The 26,590-nt window shown below is 55.6% G+C and overlaps 3 protein-coding genes across 7 annotated transcripts in view; 2 read left to right on the plus strand and 1 right to left on the minus strand.

Moving 5' to 3' along the window:
- Positions 1-12,645, plus strand: part of Slc38a10 (solute carrier family 38 member 10) — a 51,808-nt gene extending 39,163 nt beyond the window's left edge. Inside the window, exons 11-16 of the mRNA XM_038324832.2 lie at positions 587-743; positions 5,434-5,601; positions 5,842-6,306; positions 6,859-6,960; positions 10,556-10,732; positions 11,138-12,645. Coding sequence (XP_038180760.1) covers positions 587-743; positions 5,434-5,601; positions 5,842-6,306; positions 6,859-6,960; positions 10,556-10,732; positions 11,138-12,180 — 2,112 coding nt within the window. The 3' untranslated portion in view covers positions 12,181-12,645. The remainder of the gene's footprint in view (positions 1-586; positions 744-5,433; positions 5,602-5,841; positions 6,307-6,858; positions 6,961-10,555; positions 10,733-11,137) is intronic.
- Positions 12,646-16,247: 3,602 nt separating this feature from the next.
- On the minus strand, positions 16,248-17,168 carry Ndufaf8 (NADH:ubiquinone oxidoreductase complex assembly factor 8). Of its 4 annotated transcripts, none has more exons than XR_005284954.1 (4): positions 17,058-17,168; positions 16,862-16,972; positions 16,614-16,733; positions 16,248-16,477 (listed from the first exon to the last, which is right to left on the minus strand). XR_005284954.1 is itself a non-coding variant. In XM_038324833.1 (3 exons), the coding sequence occupies exons 1-3, from the start codon at positions 17,139-17,141 to the stop codon at positions 16,463-16,465; spliced, it is 210 nt and encodes a 69-aa protein (XP_038180761.1). In that variant the 5' UTR covers positions 17,142-17,168; the 3' UTR covers positions 16,248-16,462. The 4 variants fall into 4 exon arrangements, 1 of the variants encoding a protein (XP_038180761.1); XR_005284953.1 differs by having other exon boundaries at positions 16,614-16,741; XR_005284955.1 differs by having other exon boundaries at positions 16,450-16,477; positions 16,614-16,746.
- A 209-nt stretch (positions 17,169-17,377) lies between these two features.
- On the plus strand, positions 17,378-26,430 carry Tepsin (TEPSIN adaptor related protein complex 4 accessory protein). 2 transcript variants are annotated; one of them, XM_038328732.2, is made up of 13 exons: positions 17,378-17,470; positions 18,862-18,934; positions 19,287-19,378; positions 19,517-19,610; positions 20,286-20,353; positions 20,714-20,789; positions 20,897-20,968; positions 21,849-22,040; positions 22,334-22,517; positions 23,117-23,230; positions 23,319-23,397; positions 24,014-24,148; positions 24,990-26,430. In XM_038328732.2, the coding sequence occupies exons 1-13, from the start codon at positions 17,423-17,425 to the stop codon at positions 25,461-25,463; spliced, it is 1,701 nt and encodes a 566-aa protein (XP_038184660.1). In that variant the 5' UTR covers positions 17,378-17,422; the 3' UTR covers positions 25,464-26,430. The 2 variants fall into 2 exon arrangements, with proteins under 2 accessions (XP_038184660.1, XP_038184661.1); XM_038328733.2 differs by having other exon boundaries at positions 17,380-17,470; positions 22,334-22,508.
- Positions 26,431-26,590: the final 160 nt, after the last annotated feature.

Genomic DNA, 26,590 nt, shown 5'->3' on the forward strand with positions numbered 1-26,590 from the left:
CCGGGGTGCCGATGATCACCCCGCCTCGGATGAGAGGTGAAGGTGTCTTACTGTTTAGTCTGATAGGGTACCCCCTTGCCAGCTCTCATGTGTCCAGCTGTCATTTGGCACCGCTGTGGGTAACATGATGGCTGGATATGCAGTCTGTGTGACCCAGATTCCTTGCACAGCACTGCGCTGTGTGGGGTCCTGTGGGAACATGCACAAAAGTAACAATATGCACAAGGGGCCACTTCGGGGTGCATAGTTGCCCAGAGGGTCTTGCTTCCCTTGCCACTGTAGTTGAGAAACTTGACCTCAGCCTGACTTTGTGGTGCACAACTAATCCTTACACTTAGGAGGGTGATGCAGGAGGATTGTGAGTTTGAGGCCAGCCTGGAGTGCGTAGCAAACCCCATGTCAGGAAAATAAAAAGAGAGCCCCACTCCTCTAGGAAGCTTCAGCCTCCCCAGCTTCCAGCTGGGTCCAGGGACTGTCCTGACTCCCTGTCTTGGGGTCTCTGGTCCAGGGACTGTCCTGACTCCCTGTCTTGGGGTCTCTGGTCCAGGGACTGTCCTGACTCCCTGTCTTGGGGTCTCTGGTCCAGGTGGTGCTCTGGGTCGGCCTGGGCGTCCTGGTGGTCAGCACACTCACTACCCTGTCTGTGAGCGAAGAAACCCCTCTGGACCTGACCCAGCAAGCCCAAGGTGGCCAGCGAGGAGATGCCGAGGGCGGGGTGAAAGTGGACGCGGCCCGGCTGTCAGGTACACACATAGGCCCCACCCCATGTCCCCTGAACTTTCTCTGTGTGTATCCACAGCGTGAACTCAGGATCAGGGGTAGGTGACGCTTTCCAAGAATCCCTGTTTCTCTTCAAGGATTTTGCTTCCCTGTTGGTAATCTGTGCTGTGAGTAATGGAGCTAGTGGGAGATTCTCGCCTTGGGCCCCACTAATTCCATTCCATGAGGGTTTGCTCTCGACATGGGAGCTGGCCAGTGTGCTGCCACCTCTGTGCAGGTGGCATGGGGATAGCACAGAGCCAGCTTGGGTTTACCTGGCCATCATGGACACTAAAAGGTATGTACATTTATGAGTGCTACCCATATCTTTTTTTTTTTTTTTGAGGCTATAAGTTTGAGCCAGTGTTGCCCTTGACAGGACCAGCTAGTATAGCTCAGCTTCATTTGCTGTTTCATGGTTTACAGTCTTGGCAGAATCATGAGTTCATCACACAATGGCAGGCTACCTCAGCACGAGTCTTGGTGAGGCTCCATCATGGGGTACAGGATGTCACTTTCTGTATATCTGTTTGGGGTGGTTGATGCACCCCCAGGCCTTCCCAGGTAACACAGGGTCAGCATTAGCCATTGGGCTGAGACCCCTACCTGCCTAGTAGCTGTGAGTGGCAGTAGCTATGGGCATTGCGGTGGTTATTGTCTTAGATAACAGTAATCCTGGGCTTCTGTCTCTGGCAGTGGTGGGTGTTACACATTAAACTAAAAGTCAGTGAGGTTTGGGTCCAGATTTATGGAACATCTGTCTAGTTCTGGCTCTTGGGAGGCATGGGTAAAGAAAAGACCCATCCTTCCTGGCAAAGTTCAGGCTGTTGTGTGGGTGCTGGTTAGTCGCATGTCCTGGAGACAGTGCCTGTAGTATACAGAAGAGAAGGTCCTGTTGAAGGACACTGTGATGTACTTGCTGGATGCTCCTGAGATCCTCGGGTTTCTGTCCTCTCTGCCGTCGCCTTGGTAGCTGCCCAAGGCGCTCTCCTGGGCCACCCTCTTCATGCAGCTCTGGACTTGGAGAGCTGTGGATGCTCTCATCTGTCTTCTTGGATTGGCAAAGGCAGAGAAGAGTCCTTCTGTCCCAGGTCCTGTGAATCAAGAGGCAGAGAAGCACACAAGGTCACTGAAGGACCCTGGTGGACAGCTGGGGTTCTCAGAGGTTGAAGATGGAATGCTGAGAAGCTACACGGTGTGGCAGTGGATTTGGTAGTCTGGACTGGGAAGAAGTCTGCTTGAGGAAGGAGGTGCGTGTGCATGCCCTCCCAGCTAATGGACAGTGCTTCTGGAAGAGCCGATCTGATGCCACTGTCCATGCCACCAGGCAGAGAACAGGTGCTGGCATGGGAACAGCAACATGGGAGGAAGAGACGTGTGGTGGTGAGGGCAGCGTCCTGAAGAGCCAAGGCGAGCGTGGTGCCTCACTGGGGTGGTGGAGAGTTTCTCTCCAGTCCACACCCAGACTCCTGTGGCTGCCACGCCGTGCAGCAGCTGCGTCCATCTCCACAGCATGCACAGACCGCTGCTCACCTGTGCTCTCCACGGCCACATCTGGTTTCCATTTCTTCACGAGGCTATAACAACACACACGGCTCCTCTCAGAACCACACGCCGTCTGTTTTTAGCTAGCTCTGTTTTCCAGCCACCCAGCCTCTCTTCACTGGGGGCGTGCCTCATTTGGCAGGGCTAGGGCTGGGGCTTCTCTGGCTGTCCTGTCAGCTGCACCATCAGGGTATGAGAGCCGTGTTTATTGGTCTCTTTGATGTTGTGGGGTCACAGACAGAGTCTGCTTGCTCTGGCGAGAGCCCAGCATGTGCTGTGCCTGTGCTGTCCCCTCACAGGGCACACGTGACCATCAGGTGCAGCCTGGGGCCTTCGGTGAGCCTGGCTGAGACCATCTGAAAGCTCGAGGAGACAATTATCCATTTAAAAAGTCTAATTAGGCCATTTGTCTCTGTGCCTGATGATTCCCTAGACGGTCCTGGGATGGATTTGGATTTTGCGGTGCCCCAGCTCCTTCTCTGGGCGCTGCTGCATCCTGTTGTCCCCTTTCTTTCCCACCCACCTTGTGCACCGTGGGCAGCAGCACCTAAGCCTACACCCCAGTCCCCTTCCTCCCCAGCATGGGGGCAGCACTGGTTAGCCGAAAGGAGAATTTAGGGGGACACGCTGCGCAAGGACTTCAGGAGTCCTCCAATGGGGAGACCTTTCCTCTGTCTTCTTGCTATCACTCCCTTTCTGGGACCTTCCATGCTTTCTGTGTCTGCCTGCCTTGGCAACTCTTTGATAGTGTCCGGGAGGGTCCTGTTGCTATGGTCTCTCCTTGGCTGACCCCTTGACGGGCTCCTGTCACCTCTGCCTTGTGCCTGGATGAGGTTTTCAAAGTTCTTTGTGTCATGTGACCCTTGCTCTTACTCTAATCTTGTTCCCTTTTCTGCTGGTGTGCCAGGAGATAGCAGTGGGCTCATTCCACTGGCTTCCCCTGAGGCGGTAGTACTCACGGGACCTGCTAGATTAGAAGGGCTCCCGTGGGCGGCTGCTGGCCTGGTCAGATCCAAGTGCACTGGGGCCGTGGCGCTGCCCGAGAGGTGCCGCACTGGCTTCCCTGCCGCCCACCACACACGCCATTTTGAGGAAGAGCCAAGAATGAAGAACAAGGGAGGCTTCCTTGCTGATGCCAGGGCTCCACAGTGCTGGTTCCAGCCATCAGCCCAGCCCTCCAGCTCCAGGAGCTTACGGTGCGAACCATATTTGGAAAGGTGAGGTATGGAACCATCCAGTTAAGCCCGGAAGTCAGACCTCAGCAAGTGATACCTTCTCACTGAAGTCTGGAGAACAAAGCAGCAGCTTCCCCGAGAAGTGTCTGGCTTTCAGGAAAGTGTTGGGCCATTTCTCTTGCTTCTTCAAGGACCCTGGGTTGCTCAGCCCATAAAGATGGGGCTGTTCTTGCACATCCATGGGATACAGTGTTTTAGCATCTGGTTGGTCACAGTCTCTGCCTGTCAGTCTAGTTCCTGTCCTAGAATACGGATGGGTATGGTTCCTGCAAGGCCTCTCAGAGGAGCTTCAGGACAGCTCCATACCTGTGTGGCCACTCATACCCTGTGCTGCTGTGTGGTGCTTCCCCAGGGCTCCAGACAGTGAGCCACAGGCTGCCCCTCACCTGAAGATGAAGAAGACACCATTCAGAATAGACTGCTTTGGACAGGGGAGCTTCTGTTTCCTTCTCCCTCCTGATTTATGGGTGCATCTTACCTGTGCCAGGGAGTTACTGTGTGATGAAGACTGGTTTGCTCCATCTGCCTGCACCACTTGGCAGTGCAGGGGAGCCCATGCTGCTCCCTAGAACAAGTGAGTTCCTTGCCTATTAAGTAAGGTGCTGCTTGCCAGGTGGTGGTGTGGCACACACCTTTAATCCCAGCATTTGGAAGGCTGGGCAGGTGGATCTCTGGGTTGGAGGCCAGCCTGGTCTACAGAGCGAGTTGTAAGACAGTTAGAGCTACACAGAGAAACTCTGTCTTAATAAACCAAAAATAAATTTAAAAAAAAAAAAAAAACCCAGAATCATGTCTTCTCAGAGGCCCAAAACAATCCCTGTGCCCCTTAGACTCGATGCTGGAAAGGCAAAGTGTCCTAGGGCCAGGAATCTAAGGGATTCTTTTGTGGGGGTGCAGGGGGTCCACATGATGGCCCCTCAGAGTAGCGGGTGTGGTAGGATCACCTCCCTTGGAGGAGGACAATGAGGAAAGCCGTCCTGGTGTAACCGGCCTCTGTGTGGCTGGACTGACAGAGCTGGGGGAAGCAGAACCACAGAACTGCATGCAGATGCTGTTGGGAGCTGGGCGTGCTAAACAGCGCATGTTCCTTTCTGTTTGTTTTTCAAGACAGGGTTACTCTGTATCCCTGGCTGTCCTATAACTTGCTCTGTAGTCCAGGCTGGTCTTGAACTCAGAGATCCACTTGCCTCTGCCTCTCAACTGCTGGGATTAAAGGTGTGCGCCACCACCGCCATCCTGTTTTGTTGTTGTTTGAGATCGGATCTTGTGTAACCCAGGCCTTGAATTTATAATGTTCCTGAGTACTGGGGTGATGCTATGCTAGTTTATGTCGTGCTGAGATTGACTGGGGTCTATGCATGCTACCAGCTGAACTACATCCCCAGCTCTCAAAACGAGTCTCTCAAGGAAACTGGTTCCCCAGTCCTGTGACACCGCTGCTCCGGATGGGGCATTTATGGGCACGTGAAGGGCGGCGTTGGCAGCCTCTCCTTTTGTCCTCACCCTGGGGTGTGAATTTCCCTCAGCAACAGCAAGAGGTTTACAGGCCTGCCTGACCATACCCAGTGAGTGTACTCTTTTTCCTTAAAGGCCTCAGTGTGGGCCTTAGGGCGGCCCTAGGGACATTACCTGGCTGTGTGCGCATGCTGCCACCTGGTGGTTGTGGGCAAGTATTACATAGAGTGGCCATCTGCCTGTAGATAGAAGTTGAATTTTGACTTGTTTTTTTACTATAAATGAAAAAATATTTTCTGTGCTGCTTAGCTGATAATAATGACCGAAGAGGAAGGAACTCACCTCCACTCTGCCATTTGGCTTTGATATTTGGTCCTGATCTTAGGAGAACCACCCAGTCTGTTCTGGCTGCTGGCAGCTCACTGTGCTTTGCTTGCAGTCCAGGATCCTGTTGTTGTGGTCGCTGAGGATAGCCAGGAGAAGCCAAAGCCGCCCGAGGACAAAGAGGTACTGGAGCAGGCCCAGATTAAGGGTCCTGTGGATGTGCCTGCAGGGGAGGCCCCTAAGGAGAAGCAGGAAGCTGCACAGCTGGATCGGCCTGGCCAAGGTAAGAGACTAAGTGCATGACAGACAAAGGCTTCAGCAGCCTCATGAGAGGCCCGCATGTCCTCCCTCGGCCCAGACCACTGCCCGCTGCTGTTCCTCTTGTAAAGTTGATGTTCCAGGACTCTGCCAGTCCTCAGAGAGTTGTGGAGGGCTCTGGGGCAGCGGCCTAGGATTCCCTAGGAAGGTGAAGTGGGGCCTCTCTCCAGCATGACCCCAGCCTGTCTGTCCTGTGTCCTTCCAGGTATTGCTGTCCCTGTGGGAGAGGCCCACCGCCATGAGCCTCCCATCCCTCATGACAAGGTGGTGGTGGAAGAAGGGCTAGAGGAGAAAAAGCCACCTCCCAGGCTCACAGATGAAGGGGACCCCGGGGACAGGGGCCAGGTGGCACCACCTCTGCCTGGGTCAAAGAGGGAGGAGCAGGAGCCTGAGAGGGGAGAGGAAGGGAAGAGACTTGAGCAAGCCCTGGCAGTGGTGGAAGCCGAGCATCCCCAGAAGGTTCTGGAAGCAAATGGTCAGCCACCTGTCCAGCCCAGGAAGGAAGATTCCAGACCAGACACTAGGGATCTGCATCCAGTGCCCCAGTCCAGGCTCTCTGTGGAACAGAATGCTGTGGTGGCAGGTGAGGGCAGAGAAGAGGCTGCCCAAAAGGCTGAAGGGGTCCAAGAGAAGCCCGCTGAGAGCGCCGCTGCTGCCCAGAGCAACCTTGGTGAGTGTCTGCCTCCCTGAAAATGGGGGGTGGGGGGGGCGGCTCCTATGGCTGCTGCCTCAGGAACCAGTTAGTCCCTCTCAGTCCTGCTCTCTCATTCACAAGATTAGCATGTGAATGTCGCCGCCCCTTCAGCAGCTGGTGGAGTAGAGAAGAGCCTGGTGCCTTGACAGCTCCTGTAATATCTGTCACGCGGTTGTTTGCCAGACCACTAAATGTCAGGTGCCATGCTGTTCTTGCGTGTCTGGGCGCACACGGGGGACAGTGCAGGAATGCTTGACAGGTAACACATTGTTAAGTGCCCATCTAAGAGCTGGTTAGGACGGTGCTTGCATTTTAATTGGCTTAGGTGGTTAATATTGGCTCGCTGCCATCAGCCTGTGAGATTGTTAAATATTTTTTTATTACTTCCCTGGTAATCATCAGGTTGAATATAAACTGTGCTGGGGGGGGGCTAGCTATGGAGTCATTTTCAGAAACATCTGCCAGCCCCTCACCCCACCCCTGACTTTTTGACTTTTCAACAAACCAGCTGAGTCTCCCTGTGTGCAGGTGGGAAGGCGGACCCTGCACAAAGGCCAGAGGCTGCAGAGGAGAGGGAGCAGAAAGAGCCTGAGCAACCAGGTGGAGACCAGGCCGGGAGCAAGCTAGAAGGTGAGTCTGTTCCGCCCCCCGGAAGGAGCCCCAGAGTGAGGTTGGGGGTGGCCGCTCCTGGATCCCTCCTGCTCCACGGTTTCTGTCCCTTGGTTTTTATGCTAAGGTTGCATGCCAGTGACCCCTGCTATTTCCTACCAGTGGCTTTCCTCCACACCTGTCGGGGACTATTTTGATCTCCCCATTTTCCCTTTAAAGAAAAGTGTCACATAGTTACATGGCTTCTAATCACCATTTTTATTCCATATTAAAGCACGCATGCTGCTACTTACCCCACTCGTGTGTAAAGACAGCAAGGAGTAAGGCCTTTGGGCACCGGGTGTGGAGGCTCATCTGGAAGCTGTGCCTTAGGTGGGGCTGGGGTGACAATGGTGGTCAGCAGCATGCCCTGAGTCCTTGTCACACCTGACGTGAGGCCTGCCCTGGCACGTGTAGTTTGCGATGGCTGACTTGCCCTGAGTTCACAAACTTCCATGTCCATTTTGAATCTTTATGGTTAATCCCATAGTATTTTGTGTACGGGAAAGCTGGTGGTCATGCCCCGCCCCAGAAGCCCTGCATTGACCACCTGTCCAGTTGTTTTCACAAAGCCTACCTGAAGCCCCACCCCTGGTCTGTTGTAAGGAGCAGGCAGTGGGCTGCTTGGCTCTCCTGGATCAAACTCCCAGGACTACCCAGGCCGACTCTGATCCGGGCCTGCCTCACGTGTTCATGGTTCACCTCGCAGTGGTGTGAAAAGATCCAGGGTTTGCTTCTCACTCAGCCCTGAAGGTCAGACTTAAGCGGCTGCTCCAGGCTGACATCTCTTTGAAGTCGGGAAGGTGGAGCTCCCGGTTCCTTTTGCCTGGCTGCAGCTCCCAGATTGCTTGGGAAACTCCCCACGCTTGCTGTTTTCCTCTCTGGTTTTAGTCCAACTATATTTGCTGGTTCCAGTTCTGTAATCTGTCACTTGAACATGTTTGATTCTTTGTTTTTTTCTTTCTGAAGAAGAGACTTTTCATTATTCCCTATTGTGCCTCTCTTTCATATGCTCTCAATGGGACGGACAGCTGAGATTAAAAAGCTAGTAGCAGGTACGGCTCAGGACTGTGTTGTAAAGAAGCATGCGTGTGGAGGCTCTGACAGTGTGGGGACGGCACCTGGATGGCATCCTCCACCTGTGAGGGCCCTGCATGAATGTGTGTCTGGCCCAAGGAGCGGCACCCCTCTAGATGCAGCACACCCCTCCAGGTGCAGCACAGCCCCCCAGGTGCAGTGTGCCCTTCCAGGTGCAGTGCAGCCCTCCAGGTGCAGCACAGCTCCCCAGGTGCAGCACAGCTCCCAGGTGCAGCACAGCCCTCCAGGTGCAGCACAGCTCCCAGGTGCAGCACAGCCCTCCAGGTGCAGTGTACCCCCAGGTGGCGTCGCTGACACTCCAGCTCCCTCTTCCTTTCAAGTTCAGTTCTTCTCAGCCTGTGGCCCCAGAGGACAGCTGAGTGGCAAGACAGGGTGGGCTGCATGTACCTGCTGATGCTGTGTGTGGCTTGCACCCATAACTCTCATTGTGTCTAGTGTGGGGTCTCCATCCCATCTGTGCACCTTGTCCTGGTAGGTTCTGGCTGGGAAAAGCCAGTCACCATGCTGTCTGCATTTGCCACATGGGGCTTCCAGCTGGACACAGCTCCTTCCTTTCTCTGCTAGAACCAACTCAGCTAGTCCACTCAGAGCACTTAAGCTGTGGGCCGCTCTTTCAGAATACCTTGCTCTTCATGGTGTGGAAGCGCCACCAACATGTGTAGCTTTGTCTCTGTACAACTGCTGGTTATATGAACATGCAGTCCGGTTCCGGTGTGGGCTGTTGGAGAGACGCTTTGAGCTTTCTATGGGAAGGGAGAAAAAGGAGCTCTGTGTTGTGAGGCCTTTCCTTCCCAAGCCAGCGTCTGAACCTAAGGCACCGGCAAGAGGGACAACTCTGTTCTCTTCATGGTGGGCCCCAGGATTCTCTCCGCTGTACAATTTGTTTTTCTTTCTTTTCTTTTCTTTTTTTTCCTGAGGTTTCTCTGTAGCTTTGGAGCCTGTCCTGGAACTAGCTCTTGTAGACCAGGCTGGTCTCGAACTCAACAGAGATCCATCTGCCTCTGCATCCCGAGTGCTGGGATTAAAGGCCTGTGCCACCACTGCCTGGCCTCCAACTTGTCTTTCTTTCCTTGCATTGGCTACTGAGGGGTTTGAGGAGACCTAGGGTGTTCGTGGGAGTTTATCACTGCCCCTGGAAGGACACCAACCATGACCTGCTTCAGAGAGTGAGCTTGTGAGTGTGTGCCCCGCACCTGAGAGCTGTGTAGCCCTGGCCGGCCGCAGACTCCCAGAGACCTGCCTGCCTGTGCTCCTGGCTAGGATTACAGGCGGGCTCCAACCCACCTCTACACAAGACGTTTCTAGGCTCTGACACCTGCTCCTTCACCCAGCGTCTTCTAATGATGCCTGGTTTAAAACGTGTGATTTGTGAAGATGACCTGCCTTGGCTGTTTGCTGTGGAGAACTGGCCCAGTGCAGAAGTGCTTGTAGGGAAAGACCAGTCAGCTCTGCCACACTGTGGGAGGCCTCCAAAAGCTGGGATGAGACTGGGCCACACCACCAGTGTTGCATGGGTGGGACACAGCAAATGTGCCTAGGAAGACCCCCAGCCCCGCTCACCCCCTTTAATAAGATGGCGTTCCCCTCCTTCCTGGGGAACCCCTCCCTCATGTCTGGGCCACAGTGGCAGGTTCTCATGCACCACCTGAAGACTTCCTTTGTTTTTAAGATTCTCCTCATCTTGAAAGAAATCTTAAAATATTAAAACTTTAAAAATAGTTTTTAGGTTTTCTTTTCTCTTGTGCTAGTCCTAGAACAGCTGTGTGAGGCAGGAGGAGACTGGCCAGCTCGGGGAACCTGTAACTTCCTGGTCCATCCCTCTTCAGTTTCTAGAACAGCTGTGTGAGGCAGGAGGAGACTGGCCAGCTCGGAGACCTGTAGCTTCCTGGTCCATCCCTCTTCAGTTTCTAGAACAGCTGTGTGAGGCAGGAGGAGACTGGCCAGCTCGGGGACCTGTAGCTTCCTGGTCCATCCCTCTTCAGTTTCTAGAACAGCTGTGTGAGGCAGGAGGAGACTGGCCAGCTCGGAGACCTGTAGCTTCCTGGTCCATCCCTCTTCAGTTTCTAGAACAGCTGTGTGAGGCAGGAGGAGACTGGCCAGCTCGGGGACCTGTAGCTTCCTGGTCCATCCCTCTTCAGTTTCTAGAACAGCTGTGTGAGGCAGGAGGAGACTGGCCAGCTCGGGGACCTGTAACTTCCTGGTCCCTCCTCAGTTTTGTCAGCAGCCAGGTGGGAAGCCTGGATCCCCCCGTGCATCTGAGGGTGAGGGTAAAAGCAGGCAGCCCTGTTGCTGGCCAGGAGGCTGTCCTGGAGGCCCACCCTGGCTAGGGCTTCGCCCTCTAGCTTTACTTAGCTCCGTGCCTCACTGCGGTGCCAGTGGGACTGAGGTGATGCAGACAAATGGGCGTGGCAAGGCCATCAGTCCCACTGGTTCTGGCAGCGGTACTGAGAGTGCATCTGACTGTGTGTGTCCCCACCAGAAGCTGGCAGGGCCGAGATGCTGGACCACGCCGTGCTGCTGCAGGTGATCAAAGAGCAGCAGGTGCAGCAGAAGCGCCTCCTGGACCAGCAGGAGAAGCTGCTGGCTGTAATCGAGGAGCAGCACAAGGAGATCCGCCAGCAGCGGCAGGAGGATGAGGAGGACAAGGCTAAGCCTGGTAGGTAGAACCCTGGGGAGCAGATAGCCAGACAGGCCAGAAGTGTGGAGGCCACCCGGGTGGCCAGAAGTGTGGGAGGAGGATTTTGGTTTTGATGAGTGATGCTTTTTATTTATCCATTTATTTATTTATTTTTAGGTTTATTTGCATATTTTATTATGTATGTGTATAGGCTAGAAGGGGATGTCAGATCACCTCCACATGGAGTTACAGCAGCTGTGCGCTGCCTGAGTAGGTGCTGGAATGCAGCTCTGGGCTTCAATAACAGCGAGCATCATTCTTTGCTGTTGAGCCGTCTCTCCAGCTCTTAGCGATTCTTAGCTGCTTCAAAGTTTCTTTTTGGTCAGTGAACCAGCAGCTTGTGTTCCTTTCTCTGGCCAAACTGACGCCCACCTTCATTTGCAGCTGACATGCAGCCAGAGCCTGGGGTGGCAGCGCTCAGAGGACAGGAGGAGGAGGCCAGGGACGAGCATGCTGATGAGATAGTGGAAGATGGCCCTCCACAGCCTCTGCAGCCTAGGGGTCGCCCTGCTCCCCCGCAAGAGATGGGCCAGCAACCCCTGGGGGAAGCTAAGGCAGCACCGGTCAGAGACCTAGCTGACCTTCCTCCTGGTGGCCCTGATAAAGAGCCCCAGGGGGCCCAGTCTAAGCTGAGAGAAGACCAGAAGGACGCTGTGCTCAAGGTGGCTGGAGCTGTGAGGGAGCTGGTCCCTGGGGACTTGGAACCAGTGCCCAAGCCAGATCCTGCTGGGGACCCCAAGAGTCCAGAGAAGCAGCTTGCAGAGGAAGTTGACAGGCAGCACCAAGATGCCTTTGGTGCAGGTTCCCAAGAAAGGACGGAAACTGTAAAGGAAACGCTAGCTGCTGGTGCTGATACTCCCAAAGAGGCTGGCCAGCCCTTGGCAGGGGCAGAGGCTGAGGACTCTCGCACAAAGTCTAGGCAATCAGGACCCACCATGGTTTCAGCTAAGCCAGAAGACAGAGGCTTTCAGCCCCAGGCCAGGTTTCAGCAAGAACCCCAGGCCATCCCTAACAAAGTTCAGGATTCTCACCCAGAGGTAAGAAGTGAGGTTCCCCGAGGGGTTCACATACCTGCTGAGGGGCAGCAAGGAGGAAAGGGGGATGCCACCATCCAGGAGGCAAAGAAGAGGCCAGATATAGCTGTGCCGGAGGGTCAGAAGCCAGAGAATGTCAAACCCAACCGAGACCTGAAAGTGCAGGCTGGCTCTGACCTCCGGAGGAGACGGCGGGATCTTTCATCTCACCCAGAGCAGGAACTGGCTCCGAAGGATGGCGTCATCATTAGCTTTAACTCCCTGCCTAACGTACAGGTGAATGACCTCCGCAGTGCCCTGGACTCCCAGCTCCGGCAGGCTGCAGGGGCTGCGTTACAGGTGGTACACAGCCGGCAAATCAAACAGTTGCCTGGAGAGCTAGAAGAAGCGTGAGGACCAGGCATCGGACAGTAGCTGGTGTTATCCAGCCACACCTGATTGGAGGCCACCTTCTTATGTTCCCAGACATCTTACCACCCTGTGGTACACTTGCTCCAAGGCTCCGTCAGGGCACTCGCTAGCCCAAGTCGGCCTTGAAAAGGCAGCATCGAGGGTCAGCCCCACCGCTGCATGGTGGCAGCACTTGCCTGTCCCGATTCACCAGCAGCAGCACTGACAGCAGGGCCTTGGAGTTGCCCGTCCTCATCTGACTTCCAGCCTGTCACAGCCAGATTCCACTCTGACTTGATGTCCCATGTTCTCCATGGTGTGGGAAACCTGCCATAGGCGACCCCACGGGGAGGTCCAGGATTGGGTATGATTTGGGTTGGGAGGAGGAACATGGCCCTCCTGGTTTTCTGTCATCTGCATTCTTTGAAATTGATTATGAAACAAAAAATAAAACACCACTAACATCTAGTGAATCAGTTGGTTTACCTAAAGGAAAACCGATGCAGGATCCTGGATGGTACCAAACAGGGCCTCGAGGTCATGGGGTACCCTCAACTCAGATGGGTGAGCACAGCTGGGGACTCTACAGGCAGCTCGGTCTTCTGTGTCATGCTGATCCCTGCTATAGGGAGGAGGTTGAACAATGGCACGCTTACCACCGGGACAAGCCTTGGGATGTCGCATGCATCTGCATGGCCTCAAACTCAGAGGGTAGAGCTGTCAGGGCTGTGTTCCCGAGTCAAAACAGGAACACGTGACAGCGTTGTCTTTGAGCAGAGACAATGTTTTGTCAATCCCTCGCCCAGTAAGGCATTTATGAGATTGAGGGACAAGAACCTGGTTTGTCTCCAAGCCCTGCCATGAAGGGCTTGGAAGGCCCCGGAGTCTCAGTGGGGTAATAAGTGAACCAGGCCACACCCCACTGTGTGCTCTCTTTGCATCTCTTGGGATATATTTTATTACATTTCTTTAAGTTACTTATTTTTTATGTGTATGAGTGTTTTGTTCACCCATATCTGCATAGATACATGTGGTGCCCTTGGAGGTCTGGAGCAGGAGCTACGAATGCTCTGAGCTGCTGGGAATCAAACCTGGACCCTCTGTGAGAACAGTGCCCTCAGACACCGAGCCTCTCTCAAGATGTCGCTGGACAGCTTGAAAACCAGCAGGTGGCAGCAGTGGAAGCTTCCACAGGCCCTCTGCAACTGCGCTGGGCCAACCCAGTGTGGCTCACAGAGGGACTTGTCAATGGAAGGCAGGTCTCTGGCTTCCTCGCGGCCTTTCTTTCTAACTAAACACAGTTCCAGATAAGCGATTACTGGGTGGTTAGATGTCATTTGGTCATCCTCTTGGACTGGAACTCTCGTCTCCTTGCTGGGACTGGGGTTTCACACAGCTTGATTTTCTTGAATATCCCCCTTGACTCGGGGGATCTTCCTGGTCTGCGTCTGCTGTAGAGCAGGCGGTGCTGCCCCTGCCTAGCCCTTGTCCAGCAGCCTTCTGATGAGAGTACTTCCCCCAGAAGGCCCAGACCGGCAGGTGGGGGCTTGCTGTGGAACTGCAGAAGCACTGAAGGAAACAGCACCTCCATCTGAGTCCTGTAAAGGCTGGGGGACCAGGAGCCACCTGCCAGTTCAGTCTTTAGGTGTTGGGCCACCTGGTGTAGGCTACTGCAACGTGGCGCCTGCCTGTGATGGTTCTGCTATAGGACAGGTACTCTTGGTTGCCGTGCTACAGGCCAGGGACGCTTCTGTTCCCGGGGCAACAGCAGGACAGGAACATAGAGGAGCTCAAGTCCTCAGTAGCAACAGACGTGGCTGTGCACACCTTCAATCCTAGCATTCCAGGAGGCGGAGCCAGGCAGATCTCTGAGTTCAAGGCTACCCTGGTCTACCTAGTAAATTCCAGAAAAACAACAAAAAGGAACAAGAGATCTCATCTGAGGCCAAGACATCTGCTGTGGTTCAGTGTGGCCCCGCTAAAGCTCGGGGCTTCCAAGTAAGTGTACCAGGAGGCTTTAAGAGCTTAGGATACAAAGGTATCGCCCTCACTGAGGCATCTTTTGTACTGTGTTCTCAGGTCCCCTGCAGATTCAGCAGGAGGGCCTCACAGACCTTGACCGCTAGCCACCGGGCTTCCAGGCTGCGAGGAATGCATTGCATTCTTTGCAAATCCCTAGTTCAGGGTTCTACTCACAGCCCAGTGGACAGGAACTGGGGATCAGGCACAATCTTCAAGAGCATGCCTGCAATGACCTACTTCCTGAAGTTTCTAGAACCTCCCAAAATAGAACCACTAGCTGGGGGACCAAGACTTCAGTAATACTAGTCCCTGGGAATTGGGTTTGGGCGTGTGCAGGAATCTAATATTCAAACCATGGGCCCTGGAGGCTGGGCTGCTGAGTCTGTGGGCCTGGTCTGTGCTGGTCCGGGAACAGCAGTGGATATCTGCCTGCCACTTCAGAGGGGAGGATAAAGAGACAGCAAGAGAGAACAGTTTGCCAGACAAGCTTGAGGGGACCTGAGCTCAGTGGGGCCCAGAGCTGGAAGACTTAAGGAGGACGGAAGGAGCTACAGTCTGAGCTGTCAGGAGGACTTCAGGATGCTGTGGCAGGCTGGGAAGTCTCAACAGTGGGGAAAAGAACACTGAGTAGGTGGTGCTTCTATGGAGGGTAGCCCGGTATCCCTGGGCAACCACTCATCCTGCTCTTGGCAGCAGCAGGTGGGTAGACTGTCCAGTCACACCATCAGGTCCCTTGAGACCAGACACCACTGTCCTTTGGGACAGAAACTAGTTGACCTGGCTCTCTGCAATAGTCAAGAAGTCATGTCTGGAGGTGGACTCAAGAGTATCTATCACACAGTTTCCTAGAGGCTGAAGAGATGGCTCAGTTGTTGCTCTTAGAGAAGACCCAGGTTCGATTTCCAGCATCCATGTGGCGGCTCCTAACTATCTCTAACTCCAGTTCCAGGAAATCCAACATCTTGTTTGTGCCCCCCACCAAGCACACACACACTCATCTAAAACACTCATAAACGTTAAATACATTTCAAACTAGAAAATCTGGCTTTTCTCACCCTGCTAAGCCAGGCCAGTTCCAGAGTAGCAGTTGGATGCCGCAGGGAGGCCAATTTTGGCGTAAAGTGTAGGGCACGACGGCCTCTGGCCCCGTTCCCGGAACCCAGGCTCGAGACAGGTGCAAACTGGTTCAAGGACAGAAGCTCGACCTCCACACCTAGAAGTGGGACTGAGCACTTCCCATACTTCCCAGCAGGTGGCACTCACGCATGCGAATCTCTTGCTGAGCTCTGCTTTTTTTTGTTGTTGTTGTTGTTTTGTTTACAGGGTTTCTCTGCAGCTTTGGAGCCTGTCCTGGAACTCCCTCTGTAGACCAGGCTGGCCTCGAACTCACAGAGATCTGCCTGCCTCTGCCTCCCAGGTGCTGGGGTTAAAGGTGTGCTTACACTTTGAATTTTTAAACTTAACCGTATGAAGATGGGAAGAAGGAAAGCCAGGCTGCAGGGATGGCTGTCCCCGCACTGAAAGTCCGAAGCAAAACCTCCTTGTTTTTTGTGCAGAAAAGCCTCTGCCTGATTCCTGGGCTGCCATCTACGTGGCACTTGTCACGCGGGGCTCGCTCCCCTCGTGCGGTTGCTGAGGCATCTTGGGTGGTTTACTCATAAGCAGTTGGATCCAGGGCCTGGTGTGCTAGACTTAGACTAAATACTTTTGATGAGAACAGCTGGATTTCTTTTCTTAAGATTTATTTAATCTTATATTATGTTTTGCCTGCATTCATGTCTGTACCATGGGTGTGCCTGGTTCCTGCAGAGGCAAGAAGAGGGCGTTGGATGCCCTGGAACTGGAGTTAAGAGATGGTTGTGAGCTGCCATGTAGGTGCTGGCAACTGAACCTGAATTTTAAGTGGGATCCTTTGGCGGAGTTCTATGGTCCAGACCTGCCACCTGCTTTTTTTGGGGGGGGGAGGGGCAGGTGTGCTGAGGATGCATTGTTCTTGGGAGAAACCAGTTCCTTATATCATGCTCTGCGTATAAAAACCTGAAACTGTGCCGGATTAAGTAATCTTCATTGCTGTTTCTGTTACATCTTAATCAAAATCAGATCCTCACACACAGCTGATAAACAAACCCTGCCCTGCCCAAGGTTCAAGAAGAAACAAACACCAGGATCGCCACCAGCCACACCTTCTTTCAGTCCCCAAAGCTCTCCGTGTGTGTCATCAGTACAAGGCGCCTGTGCCCACAGCCCTTCCTAGGGGCCTCCATCAGGTCTTTTTGGCCTGAAAGAGAAAGGGTTAATTTCCAAGTTAGCTATGGTTTAAAAGCCCGACATCCACCACATCAAATACTACAGTCTCCAAAGACCTTAAAGAGCTGAGGTGCTGGGGTGTATGTGGGGCACCTGACTGAACTCACCTAAAAGATGAGAGCCTGGACCCTGTGACTGAGTGGAGGTTCTAGTAGGTGCTGTTTCTGCATTAGCAGCCCTCAGTAGCACTTGTGGCGCTCCGGCAGGCGGCCAGCATTAGTGTCGTTCTAGGAACCTATCCTAGAATGAGGACCTAAGACTTCTGCAGTCCAAGTCCCCATTATCGGGCGGAACCCACCAAACAACGGAAAGGAAAAGCCAAACGGGACGACGCAATGGGGACGAGCCCACCTACCGCGGCGGCGAAGCAGCTCTTCAGGGCCTCGAACTCGCGCGCGCACAGGTCCTTCCTCAGGCGGCCTCCGGGGGCGGTGGAGGCCTGCACGCACCTGCCGTACGCCGAAGCCTGAGGGAAGACCCGACGGTAGTGCGGCCTCCCCAGAGCCGCCATCCTCCCCACCTCCGGCTAACCGGCTCGGACCGCTGCTTACCTCGGCCCCGCAGGCCGCCAGATGCTCCGGGAACGCTCGGAGGCGGCTCCGCACGCGGCCCCAAACGGCTCCGTTGGCGGACATGAGCGGTTCTCCCAGGCTCCTGTGGACGCCGCCATATTGGTTCCCGCCTCTTCCGGCGTCGAATCGGCAAACATCCGGCCCCTCCTCCCATACTATTTTCTGATTGGTCAGAGTCGCTGGCCTGTTCTTCTGTCATTGGTGTTAGTGCTTGTCCGTCTCTAACTGGGACTTCGGACGGGCCCCCTTCCTGAGACCGATTGGCTGGAGGAGCCAGAGCTGCGCGGTGATTGGAGGAGCGAAGCTTGGCGGAAGCGGAGCAGGCTGGGGGAGTTCCTTGGACCATGGCGGCGGCTCCGCCGCTCCGGGACCGCTTGAGCTTCCTCCAGAGGGTGAGTGAAGTTCACAGGGGCTGCTGACACCCGGCGCCCGGGTATCTCGCTAGGTTAGCGGGGACGGGCTGCCCAGCAGCTGCTGAGAACGAGCGAGCCTGCTCCGCTAGGAGGACTAGGAGGCCAAGGGCGGCGGGCGATCTCCGTCGGGGCCCGGCTCGGCTTCCCAGCTTCATTCCTGAGAAAGATCCTGAAAACTCGTACATCTCAGGGGGACAGGAGGCATCTGGAAGGCCATAGCTACAGGGTGGGGAAGGCGGAGCCTGTTGTCAGTGTTATGCCCAGATCACGGAGTTCCCCAAAACCAACCAGGAGACCCGAGTCCTGTGTGTAAAACCAAAGGGCCTTTATTCTTACACAAGTTTGCCAACTCGGTCTCTCCGTGTGTCCAACGTATTGGAGGGATCCGAGAACCCCGAGCTCAGTTAGAGCTGGGTTTTTTATAGTAGCAGAGGTGGGGTTGAGGGGTTTATAAGGTTCAGGACCTCTGATTGGCTGACATTTGTCTAGAGGTGACCTGGTGAAAAGCTGGCAGGTGATCCTGTTCTGTTCTCACAGGTTGGAACGTTAGGAATTCTCTGTGGACGGTCTGTTCCTGGGTGGTGCCTGGGTGGTCTCAGTTTGTGGTCTTTGTCGGAACCAGGTGTTGATTGCCTCAGGGTAAACCACTGAAACTCAGGCCTCCTGACTGGAGCTTGAGGATACTGAGTGGCCCCGGGGACGGCTAGGAAGCCATGCTGCAGGAGGTCAGGTCTCTTTTGTAGAGGCTGGAGCAGGTTCTTACGGACTGAACTCTGCAGATCGCCTCCTCCGTCACTGTGGACAGAGAGCTTGGTGAGGCTGTGTGGGACCCTAGCTGTGTCTGTCTGAAATATTCCCAAACCCCCACCCTTTTGCCCAGATACTGAGTCATGAGAAATACGTATTTACAGATTTCAACCAAATAAACATACACTTGCCAGCAGACCAACACAGCCGTGTTGATGCATGACTATATAGAATTTAAGTTAGCCATTCTTGAGGAGCCACGAAACTGAGCAGTTCTAACTCACTGGGTCTGGTACTGAGCCCGTCCAGTACATAGAAAGCCCTGAGGTTCTCGCCGTTGCTGGTTGATAAATGGGTGTATTTAAAATATCCTTCCATTTAGGAGTGTAAGAAGCTGGGGCTAAACCTCATCTTGACCTTAGAGAGCCCGCATTGATTTCCCTCTTTCCTGGGGTCACTCATCCCTGCCAGAGCCGGGTTAAAGCTGTACTAGGGTGATTCTGGTCCCTCGTAGGCAGTCTCCTGGGCATTTTTAGCACCGGTGACTTGCTTCCATGTCATTTGGTGGCTGGGACCTACCCTGTGTAAGGTGGCAGCTCCTCACGATCCTCATTCCTCTTCAGCTCCCCATTCTCTTGAAGGGGACCTCAGATGATGACATCCCATGTCCAGGCTACCTGTTTGAAGAGATTGCCAGTATCCTTCTGCGCTGTTGCCGTTGGTGGGGGCAGGGGAGAGTAAGCAGAGAGCATCCTGTCACAGCAGGAAGTGTTATCGGGACCAGGGTGCGTTCCTCTGCTGTCCAAGGAGCACCAACAAGTTCTTTCTCCCAGTATCCAGATATATGTGTCAAGGGTGCACTAAAAGCTGCCGTACCAATGGTGTAGAGCCCAGGACACTCTAATAAAAGTTCCAGTGTTGGTGAAACCAAAGCCTGCGGTAATGGTCTTCAGGCCCTGTGACCTAAACAGGGTCATGGTCACAGGATTTGTCTCACCCGGTGGGTCTTGTGTCTGTCTGCTTCTTCCTTAACCCAAGTGACTCTTAGAAATTTCCCATGAGTCCCTGGGCAGCAGCCAGTGCCTGCTAGAATACCTTCTGAACCGCCTGGACAGTAGCTCTGGCCACGTGAAGCTCAAGGTGAGTCCCCGAGTAGTAGGCAGCAGACCAGGGCTCAGCCACTGCCCAGCCAAGGCCAGCCCCAGGAGGAGAGGTACTTAGCCACATTGAGTGTCATGTGCCACAGCGGCCAGCCCCAGGAATCTGTCCACTCTCCAGGTGCTGAAGATCTTGCTTTACCTGTGTGGTCATGGCTCTTCATCCTTCCTGCTCATCCTCAGACGAAACTCTGCTCTCATCCAGGAAGCTACAGGTATGGAAAGAAACAGGTGTGCCCAGGGCAAGCAGCCCTGGGTGGGGAGAAATAAGCCTCGGGTACTGTGCTTGGGGCTTGGGGTCGCGATTGGTCCAGGCTTATAAATGGAAATGTGTCTGGGCTGGAGGGACCCACTAAAGGTCCCTGGGGAATGGTTCCTAGCCCTGGAAGGATGACGCAGAATGGCCATGGACAGGGGCTGTGGCATGTGCAAGGTCCTTAGCCAGGGAAAGCTTGGGGGTGGCTTTAATGTGATGGAAGAAAATCTGATTTTCCATGATGGGAGCTTCTTAGCAGAGGGAATTTAGCTCAGGCCACACCAGCCTAGGAGTCAGTGGATAGATCTTACCTGTAAGGCCCTGATAGAGACCTCAGGTCTACCATCCAGGCCCTGACAAACCCCTGAAAGGTTCCTGCTGCAGGTAGGTGGGAGAGAATGGACCCAAGGAATCAGTTCCTTCCAGTGTGTGGGGGCAGCGGCGTGGTCTCTGGCAGACAGAGACTGTTGTGGCGGTAGATGGTGGAGGTGCTCCTGTGGAGGGTCAAGAGGCCATGTTTGAAGGTCCCGAGGAGGGGCTCAGGGTCACCCCGTCTGCGAAGGTTGGGTTTGGATTCTGTGGGTCGTAAGCAGTGCCCGGGCTCAGCCTGTCTCATCTGACTTTTGCCCTGCAGCTTTCTCGGGCCCTCCTGACCCTCTTCATGGGAACAGCTTGTATCAGAAGGTGCGGGCAGCTGCCCAGGTGAGCCTAGAACAGGACCAGAGCACAGAACATGGAGTGGAAGGATGTGTGTGAGGGGCCCGCTGTGGTCCTGCCGCGCGGAGTGGAAGATGTCTGTGAGGGGCCCGCTGTGGTCCTGCCGCACGGAGTGGAAGGATGTGTGTGAGGGGCCCGCTGTGGTCCTGCTGCGCGGAATGGAAGGATGTGTGTGAGGGGCCCCACTGTGGTCCTGCCGCACAGAACTGGCTCTGCTCCTCGCTGGGCCACAGCCCCTATGCCTGGCGGGGCAGCTCAGGACAGGTGTCTAAAGCGACAGAGCTTGTGGGGATGGGTGGAACAGCAGTATCAGCTGGGACTCTGAGCGCCCACTTCTTCATTTAGGACCTGGGTAGCACCTTGTTCTCAGACGCCGTGCCTCCGCTTCCCTCCCAGCCTCCCCAGGCCCTGCCTCCAACAGGTATGCCACTCTGGTGACCTTCCCAGCCACCGTCGGGGGTGGTCCCTCTTGGTACATGTGGGCTGGCCTGCATGGAGGCCCACACTGATGCCAGTGTCCTCTTGTAGGCATGGGTGCTCAGGCCAGACCTGACAGTGCTCTCCAGGGCTTCGGCTACACTAAGGCGTGGGGCCGGACAGGTACGGCACAGGGCTGCTGGGTAAGGATGTGAAGGGACTGGGGTCAGACCTCACTGGCATCTCATTAGCATCTCCCAGTTACGCCACATGTGGACCCACCTTCTGGTGAGCTCCCGTTTCCTCCGCCCAGCTGGGAGGAAGGTAAGGCAGGCTGGTCGGCTCTACTTGACGAACAGGGAGAAGCTAGACAAGTCCAGCTGGCTGTGTCGGCCTTTTTTGCTGCTTGAGGGGCAAGGGTCCAGGCTGTGACAGGGACCTACAGGGTGACCTGTGCAGGCTGTAATAGTGTTGTGTATGTGGGTACCTGTGCCATCAGACACTGGAAGTTTATTTGTCGAAGGTCTATAGAGCAGCATGTAATGGAGCAAGTAACCTCAGCTGTCCTTGGGGCAGAATGCGGGGCTATGCCCAGCTGTGTCCAGCTGCGTGTTGTAGCTGTTACAGATGGGCCTTTGTGCATCTCCAGGGCCTCTGACTGATGCTTTCACTTGGAATCTCTTCTTCAAAAGCGAGGATGGGCCCCCGACACTTGAGTGTAGGGCCTGGGACATTTTCAGTTCCTGCAGCTCCCCTAGAACACCCTTCACCTTGGCTGCTGTAGGCTAAGTGTCCAGACCACGATGCCCGGGATCTATGGTAGCAGCTCTGGTACCTGCAGCACATGCCTTTACCTCCCTGGATCCGAGCAGGCAGTCGCTCTAGCCCCATGATGCCCGGGATCTATGGTAGCAGCTCTGGTACCCGCAGCACATGCCTTTACCTCCCTGGATCCGAGCAGGCAGTCGCTCTAGCCCCATCCTGGAGAGCCTGGTTGGAGGTAGGGAATGTGGGCCAGGGTGCGAGCACCCCTCTCCTGCTGATGCCAGCTTGCTGTCCACAGGCTCTGCGGGCGAAAGCTTCCTCTCCACGATCCAGAGGGCCGCAGAGGCAGTGGCTAACGCTGTGCGCCCTGGGCCCGAGAATCCCAGCACCCAGGGGCCCTTGCCACGCGGTGAGACCTACCAGCCTGCAGTGACACCTTCAGCTGGCCACACACACCCCAGCGCTGGGAATCTAATCCTTGGGGCCAAAGGTATGGAGGCAAGGGTTGCCACTCCGGATCTGGGTCGTTCCTTTTTGTCGGGTGTTAGGGCAGGGAGTGAGACACTTTATAGATGTGGAGATGAATGTTAACGCTGCCGTGACTGCAGGAGCCCCAGGCTTCCAACCCAGCAGGAAGCACCCACCCATTTTGTGTGCCTGGAGCTTCTGGAGTTGCCCTGTAAGCTCACAACACAGCCCCCTGTCTCCTAGGCCAGAGACCGAAGGAGGTGGCTTGAGGCCTGTGGAAAACCCTGGGGTCTTTCCTACCATTCTGTCTTTCAGCTGTGAGACACCAGCCTGGGCAGGCTGGAGGAGGCTGGGACGAACTGGACAGTGGTCCCAGTTCCCAGAATTCCTCCTACACCAGCAACCTGAGCAGGGCCTCGGACTCAGGCAGTCGGTCTGGCAGCGACAGCCACTCTGGGGCCAGCCGCGAGCCAAGCGACCTGACCGAAAGGTGTGTGCGGTAGGTAGCCACCTGTCTCAGCTAGGGTTTCTGTGGCTGTGCAGAGACACTGTGACCGTGGCAACTCTTAATAAGGAAAACATTTAATTGGGTTGGCTCACTTACAGTTCAGAGTTTCAGTCCATTGTCATCGTGGTGGGACATGACAGCATGCAGGCAGACGTGGTGCTGGAGAAGTAGCTGAGAGTCCTCAATCTTGCAGGCAACAGGAAGTGGTCTGAAACACTGGGCGGTATCTTGAGCATATGAGAACTCAAAGCCACACTGACACACTTCCTGCTACAAGGCCACACCTACTCCAACAAGGCCACACCTCCTAATGTTTCCACTTCCTTTGGGGGCCATTTTCTTTCAAACCACCCCACCACCTCTCCCAGATGGGCTGCCAGCATGTTCCTTGACCCCCCGTGTGGGAGCTTAGGGGCGGTTGTCCCACCCGTCTACCGGAGACCTTGACATCCTGACATGGCCGTTTAGGGGCAGTTGTCCCACCCGTCTACCGGAGACCTTGACATCCTGACGTGGCTGTTTAGGGGCAGTTGTCCCACCCGTCTACCGGAGACCTTGACGTCCTGACGTGGCCGTGTCATTTTGTCCAGAGCTGAGGCTGTGGCCCCAAATGACTGCCAGCAAGAGCTGAGCCTAGTGAGAACAGTGACACAAGGATCGCGCGTCTTCCTGAGCCGTGAGGAGACCCAGCACTTCATCAAAGAGTGAGCTGCCCTCCTGTGCCTGCCCCGAGGGGTGGGGGAGCCGGCTATGACTGTCCCCATCCCTCCTCTGTGTCCCCTCCCTGTGCAGGTGTGGGCTGCTCAACTGTGAGGCTGTGCTGGAGCTGCTCCTCCGCCAGCTGGTGGGGACCAGCGAGTGTGAGCGGATGGTGAGGACCAGCCTGAGGGAGCAGGGACAGGGAGGATGGTGGGGATGCCGGCCTGAGGGAGCGGGGACAGGGAGGATGGTGGGGACCAGCCTGAGGGAGCAGGGACAGGGAGGATGGTGGGGATGCCGGCCTGAGGGAGCAGGGGACAGGGAGGATGGTGGGGATGCCAGCCTGAGGGAGCAGGGGACAGGGAGGATGGTGATGGTGAGGACCAGCCTGAGGGAGCAGGGATAGGGAGGATGGTGGGGACCAGTCTGAGGGAGCAGGGACAGGGAGGATGGTGGGGACCAGCCTGAGGGAGCAAGGGACAGGGAGGATGGTGGGGACCAGCCTGAGGGAGCAGGGACAGGGAGGATGGTGAGGACCAGCCTGAGGGAGCAGGGACAGGAAGGATGGTGGGGACCAGCCTGAGGGAGCGGGGACAGGGAGGATAGTGAGGATCAGCCTGAGGGAGCAGGGACAGGGAGGATAGTGAGGACCAGCCTGAGGGAGCAGGGACAGGGAGGATGGTAAGGACCAGCCTGAGGGTGGTGGGGATGCCGGGCCCCAGGCATCCTGTGTGTGGAGCCAGGGAGAGTTGACTTGGCCCCACCCCCACCCCGCTTCCTACCCACAGAGGGCGCTGTGCGCCATTGCCTCCTTTGGGGGAGCTGACCTCCTGCCTCAGGAGCAAGTCCTCCTCCTCTGCCGGCAACAGCTGCAGGAACTTGGTGCAGGCAGCCCTGGACCTGTGACCAACAAAGCTACCAAGGTGGGCAGAGGGCCCTGGGAACAGCAGAGTCTCTCAGCACCCACTCCTGGCAGTGGTCCCATAGCTGGCAGGATCAGTGTTCAGTGGGCACGTTCCCACAGCCCTGCTCAGTGTGTGGTGCCCGCCTACCCTGGGCTCTGGCACTGTGGGTGCCTTGGGCTTTTCCCCGGCCTGGACTCCCACCCACCCACACTGCTGCTGTGCCGGCTCAGCACCATTTGTCGGACACTTGGTCCACCTTCTCCAGAAAGTCTCCCTTGGCTGCAGCTCTCTGTTCTGTCACAAACCAGGGTCTCAGCCGTGCCCCTGGGAATCTCCCTCATGCCCTTCCTGGCTACTTGGTTGCATCCCTAGCCGCTTCTGTTGTTTTGTTTCGAGACAGGGCCTCACTGTGTAGCCCTGGCTGTCCTGGAACTCTCTTTGCAGACCTTGCTGGCCTCAAACTCCCGGAGATGCCCCTGCCTCTGCCTCTGCCTCCCGTGTGCTGGGATTAGAGGCCAGTGCCACCTAGATGGGGTCCACTGTCGTCTCTGGTTGTCAGACTGCAGTGTCCCAGCCATGAGCCCAGGTTGGCTAGGCCCTTAGCGCCTGTCACACCACCAACTAAACTTGGGGTGACATCACAGGAACACATGTCCAGAGTGACCAGATACATCAGGTCTCCTCGGGACCCTCAGTTCCCGTGATGTCTGGAGGGCTCTGAGGCTGGGACTGCCCGTGCGTCTGTTCAGTGGGACCTGTTTCATGTGTCCCATTCCAGCAGCACATGGCTGGGTGTCTGCCTCGGCCCTCACTGTTCCTAGCACTAATCAGGATCTCCCTCCTTCCTGTTTTCCTCTAGATCCTGAGACACTTTGAAGCCTCTTGCAGACAGCCGCTCCCTGCCCTAAGGCCCTGTGCCCAGCCCAGCTCTGCAGCTACCCTCGTGGGCCCAGCAGATCTGCTGACCAGCCCTGTGCCTCCTCCTGGAAGCCAGGTCTTCCTCCAGCCTCTAAGCTCCACGACAGTCGAGCCCAGGAACCCTGTGCCCTCTCCTTCTCCAGATACCTTTCCTCCTGCTCTGGAGGATGCCAGTGAGGTCAAAACCCAATCAGTATGTTCTAGTGAACAGGGGCCAGGATGTGAGCAGGACCCGGAGAGCACAGACACCCCAGAGGGAAGCTCCAGTACATGCCTGTGGAGCCCCAACTCTTTGTTTGAGGGGATGGAGCTGGTGGCCTGCCCCCGCCTGCCCTGCCCCGGCTCACAGGATCTCCAGCCCGGTCCACAGAAGGTGACCACAGAGGCATCCGCTTTCGCATTTCTAAACATGTGACTGACTCTCTGGGCCCCGCCGTTCAGAGTGCCCTGGTCCTCATATTGAGGACCCAGGACCTGATGGCCTCGTGTCCACCGCAGAGTGGTCCTCTCGCCCCCTCTGGCCCCTCCCTCTCACCTGAGCCAGCCGAGCCCTGTGGGGCCATCCAGTGGTCAGAAGAGTCACTGAAGAAGACAGGGCCCTCAGTGCTGACCGGCCAAGATGGATGTGTGGGAAAGAGGGTCACCTGGTGCCTCAGAGGATGTCTAGATTCCCGTTTCTTCTTGGGAAGTTGACTCTGGCCATGCCCCTGGGATTGGCCTCCCTCTTCCTCCTGGCAAGAGGTCTGCCATGGCTGGAGCCACCTCAGAAGTTTCCTGCTTTATGTGGTACAGCTACAGGGCAGGGCTTCCCCAGGGCTGTTGGCCACAGCGCCTCCGCCCCATGCTGCTCTGACTCCAGAAGGCTAAACACAGGCCAGTCCCTCACCCCAGCTACCTCAGTCCCTGTCCGGACTGTCCCTTTGCTAGGTGCTGGCGATGGTTGTATGAACCTGAATTCCTGTGGTAGCAACTGGCAGGTAGTAGGGCTGAGGTGCTGACCTGGGTACCCTGGGCAAGCCCTGCCTGCCTGAGCCTCAGGAGTGAGCACTTGTCAGGGTTGGAAACATCGGCTCGGTTCTTAGTTGAGGATCTGACCTCGGATCCTCCTGTAGGGAGGTCACAGCACTGGGAGCCACAGCCTTCAGGGTAGGGCACTGGGGGGTTGTGCCTGTGATCCAAAAGGTCTGGTTCTCAGCTTCCTTAGCCAAGTGCCCTGTGGTATGACCAGTGTCAGGTCCCTGTAGGACCCTGCTCTGGATGCTCAGCTTGTCACAGTCTTCTGCAGACCCTGGAAGAGTCTAGAGAACCTTCCTGTCCATCTCAGAAGTGGCTGTGAGGCTGCGGCGTGCACTTTCCCAATAAACACCAGTGTTTACACGGCCGCTCTGGCTGGCGGTTATAAGGGGCGCGCTTCTGGGACTCCTTTGCCTGAGTGAGACAGATGTTTCTCCTTAAGTGTTTGGTGGATCTTCTCAGTGGTATTGCTTTGCGCTCACCCTCAAGGGGCTACAAGGATGTCGTGAAGATAAGCTGTGGGTACCC

Source organism: Arvicola amphibius, chromosome 4, assembly GCF_903992535.2.
Source record: "Arvicola amphibius chromosome 4, mArvAmp1.2, whole genome shotgun sequence".
Taxonomy (NCBI): Eukaryota; Metazoa; Chordata; class Mammalia; order Rodentia; family Cricetidae; genus Arvicola; species Arvicola amphibius.

Bases quoted from the DNA above. Each gene is read 5' to 3' on its own strand.
- Tepsin (XM_038328732.2), top strand. From the start codon at position 17,423: ATGGCGGCGGCTCCGCCGCTCCGGGACCGCTTGAGCTTCCTCCAGAGG. The intron at 18,935-19,286 runs GTATCCTTCTGC...AGTGACTCTTAG, and splicing joins CCTGTTTGAAGAGATTGCCA to AAATTTCCCATGAGTCCCTG. The intron at 20,354-20,713 runs GTGAGCCTAGAA...TTCTTCATTTAG, and splicing joins AGGTGCGGGCAGCTGCCCAG to GACCTGGGTAGCACCTTGTT.
- Ndufaf8 (XM_038324833.1), bottom strand. From the start codon at position 17,141: ATGTCCGCCAACGGAGCCGTTTGGGGCCGCGTGCGGAGCCGCCTCCGA. The intron at 16,973-17,057 runs GTAAGCAGCGGT...GTCTTCCCTCAG, and splicing joins TGGCGGCCTGCGGGGCCGAG to GCTTCGGCGTACGGCAGGTG.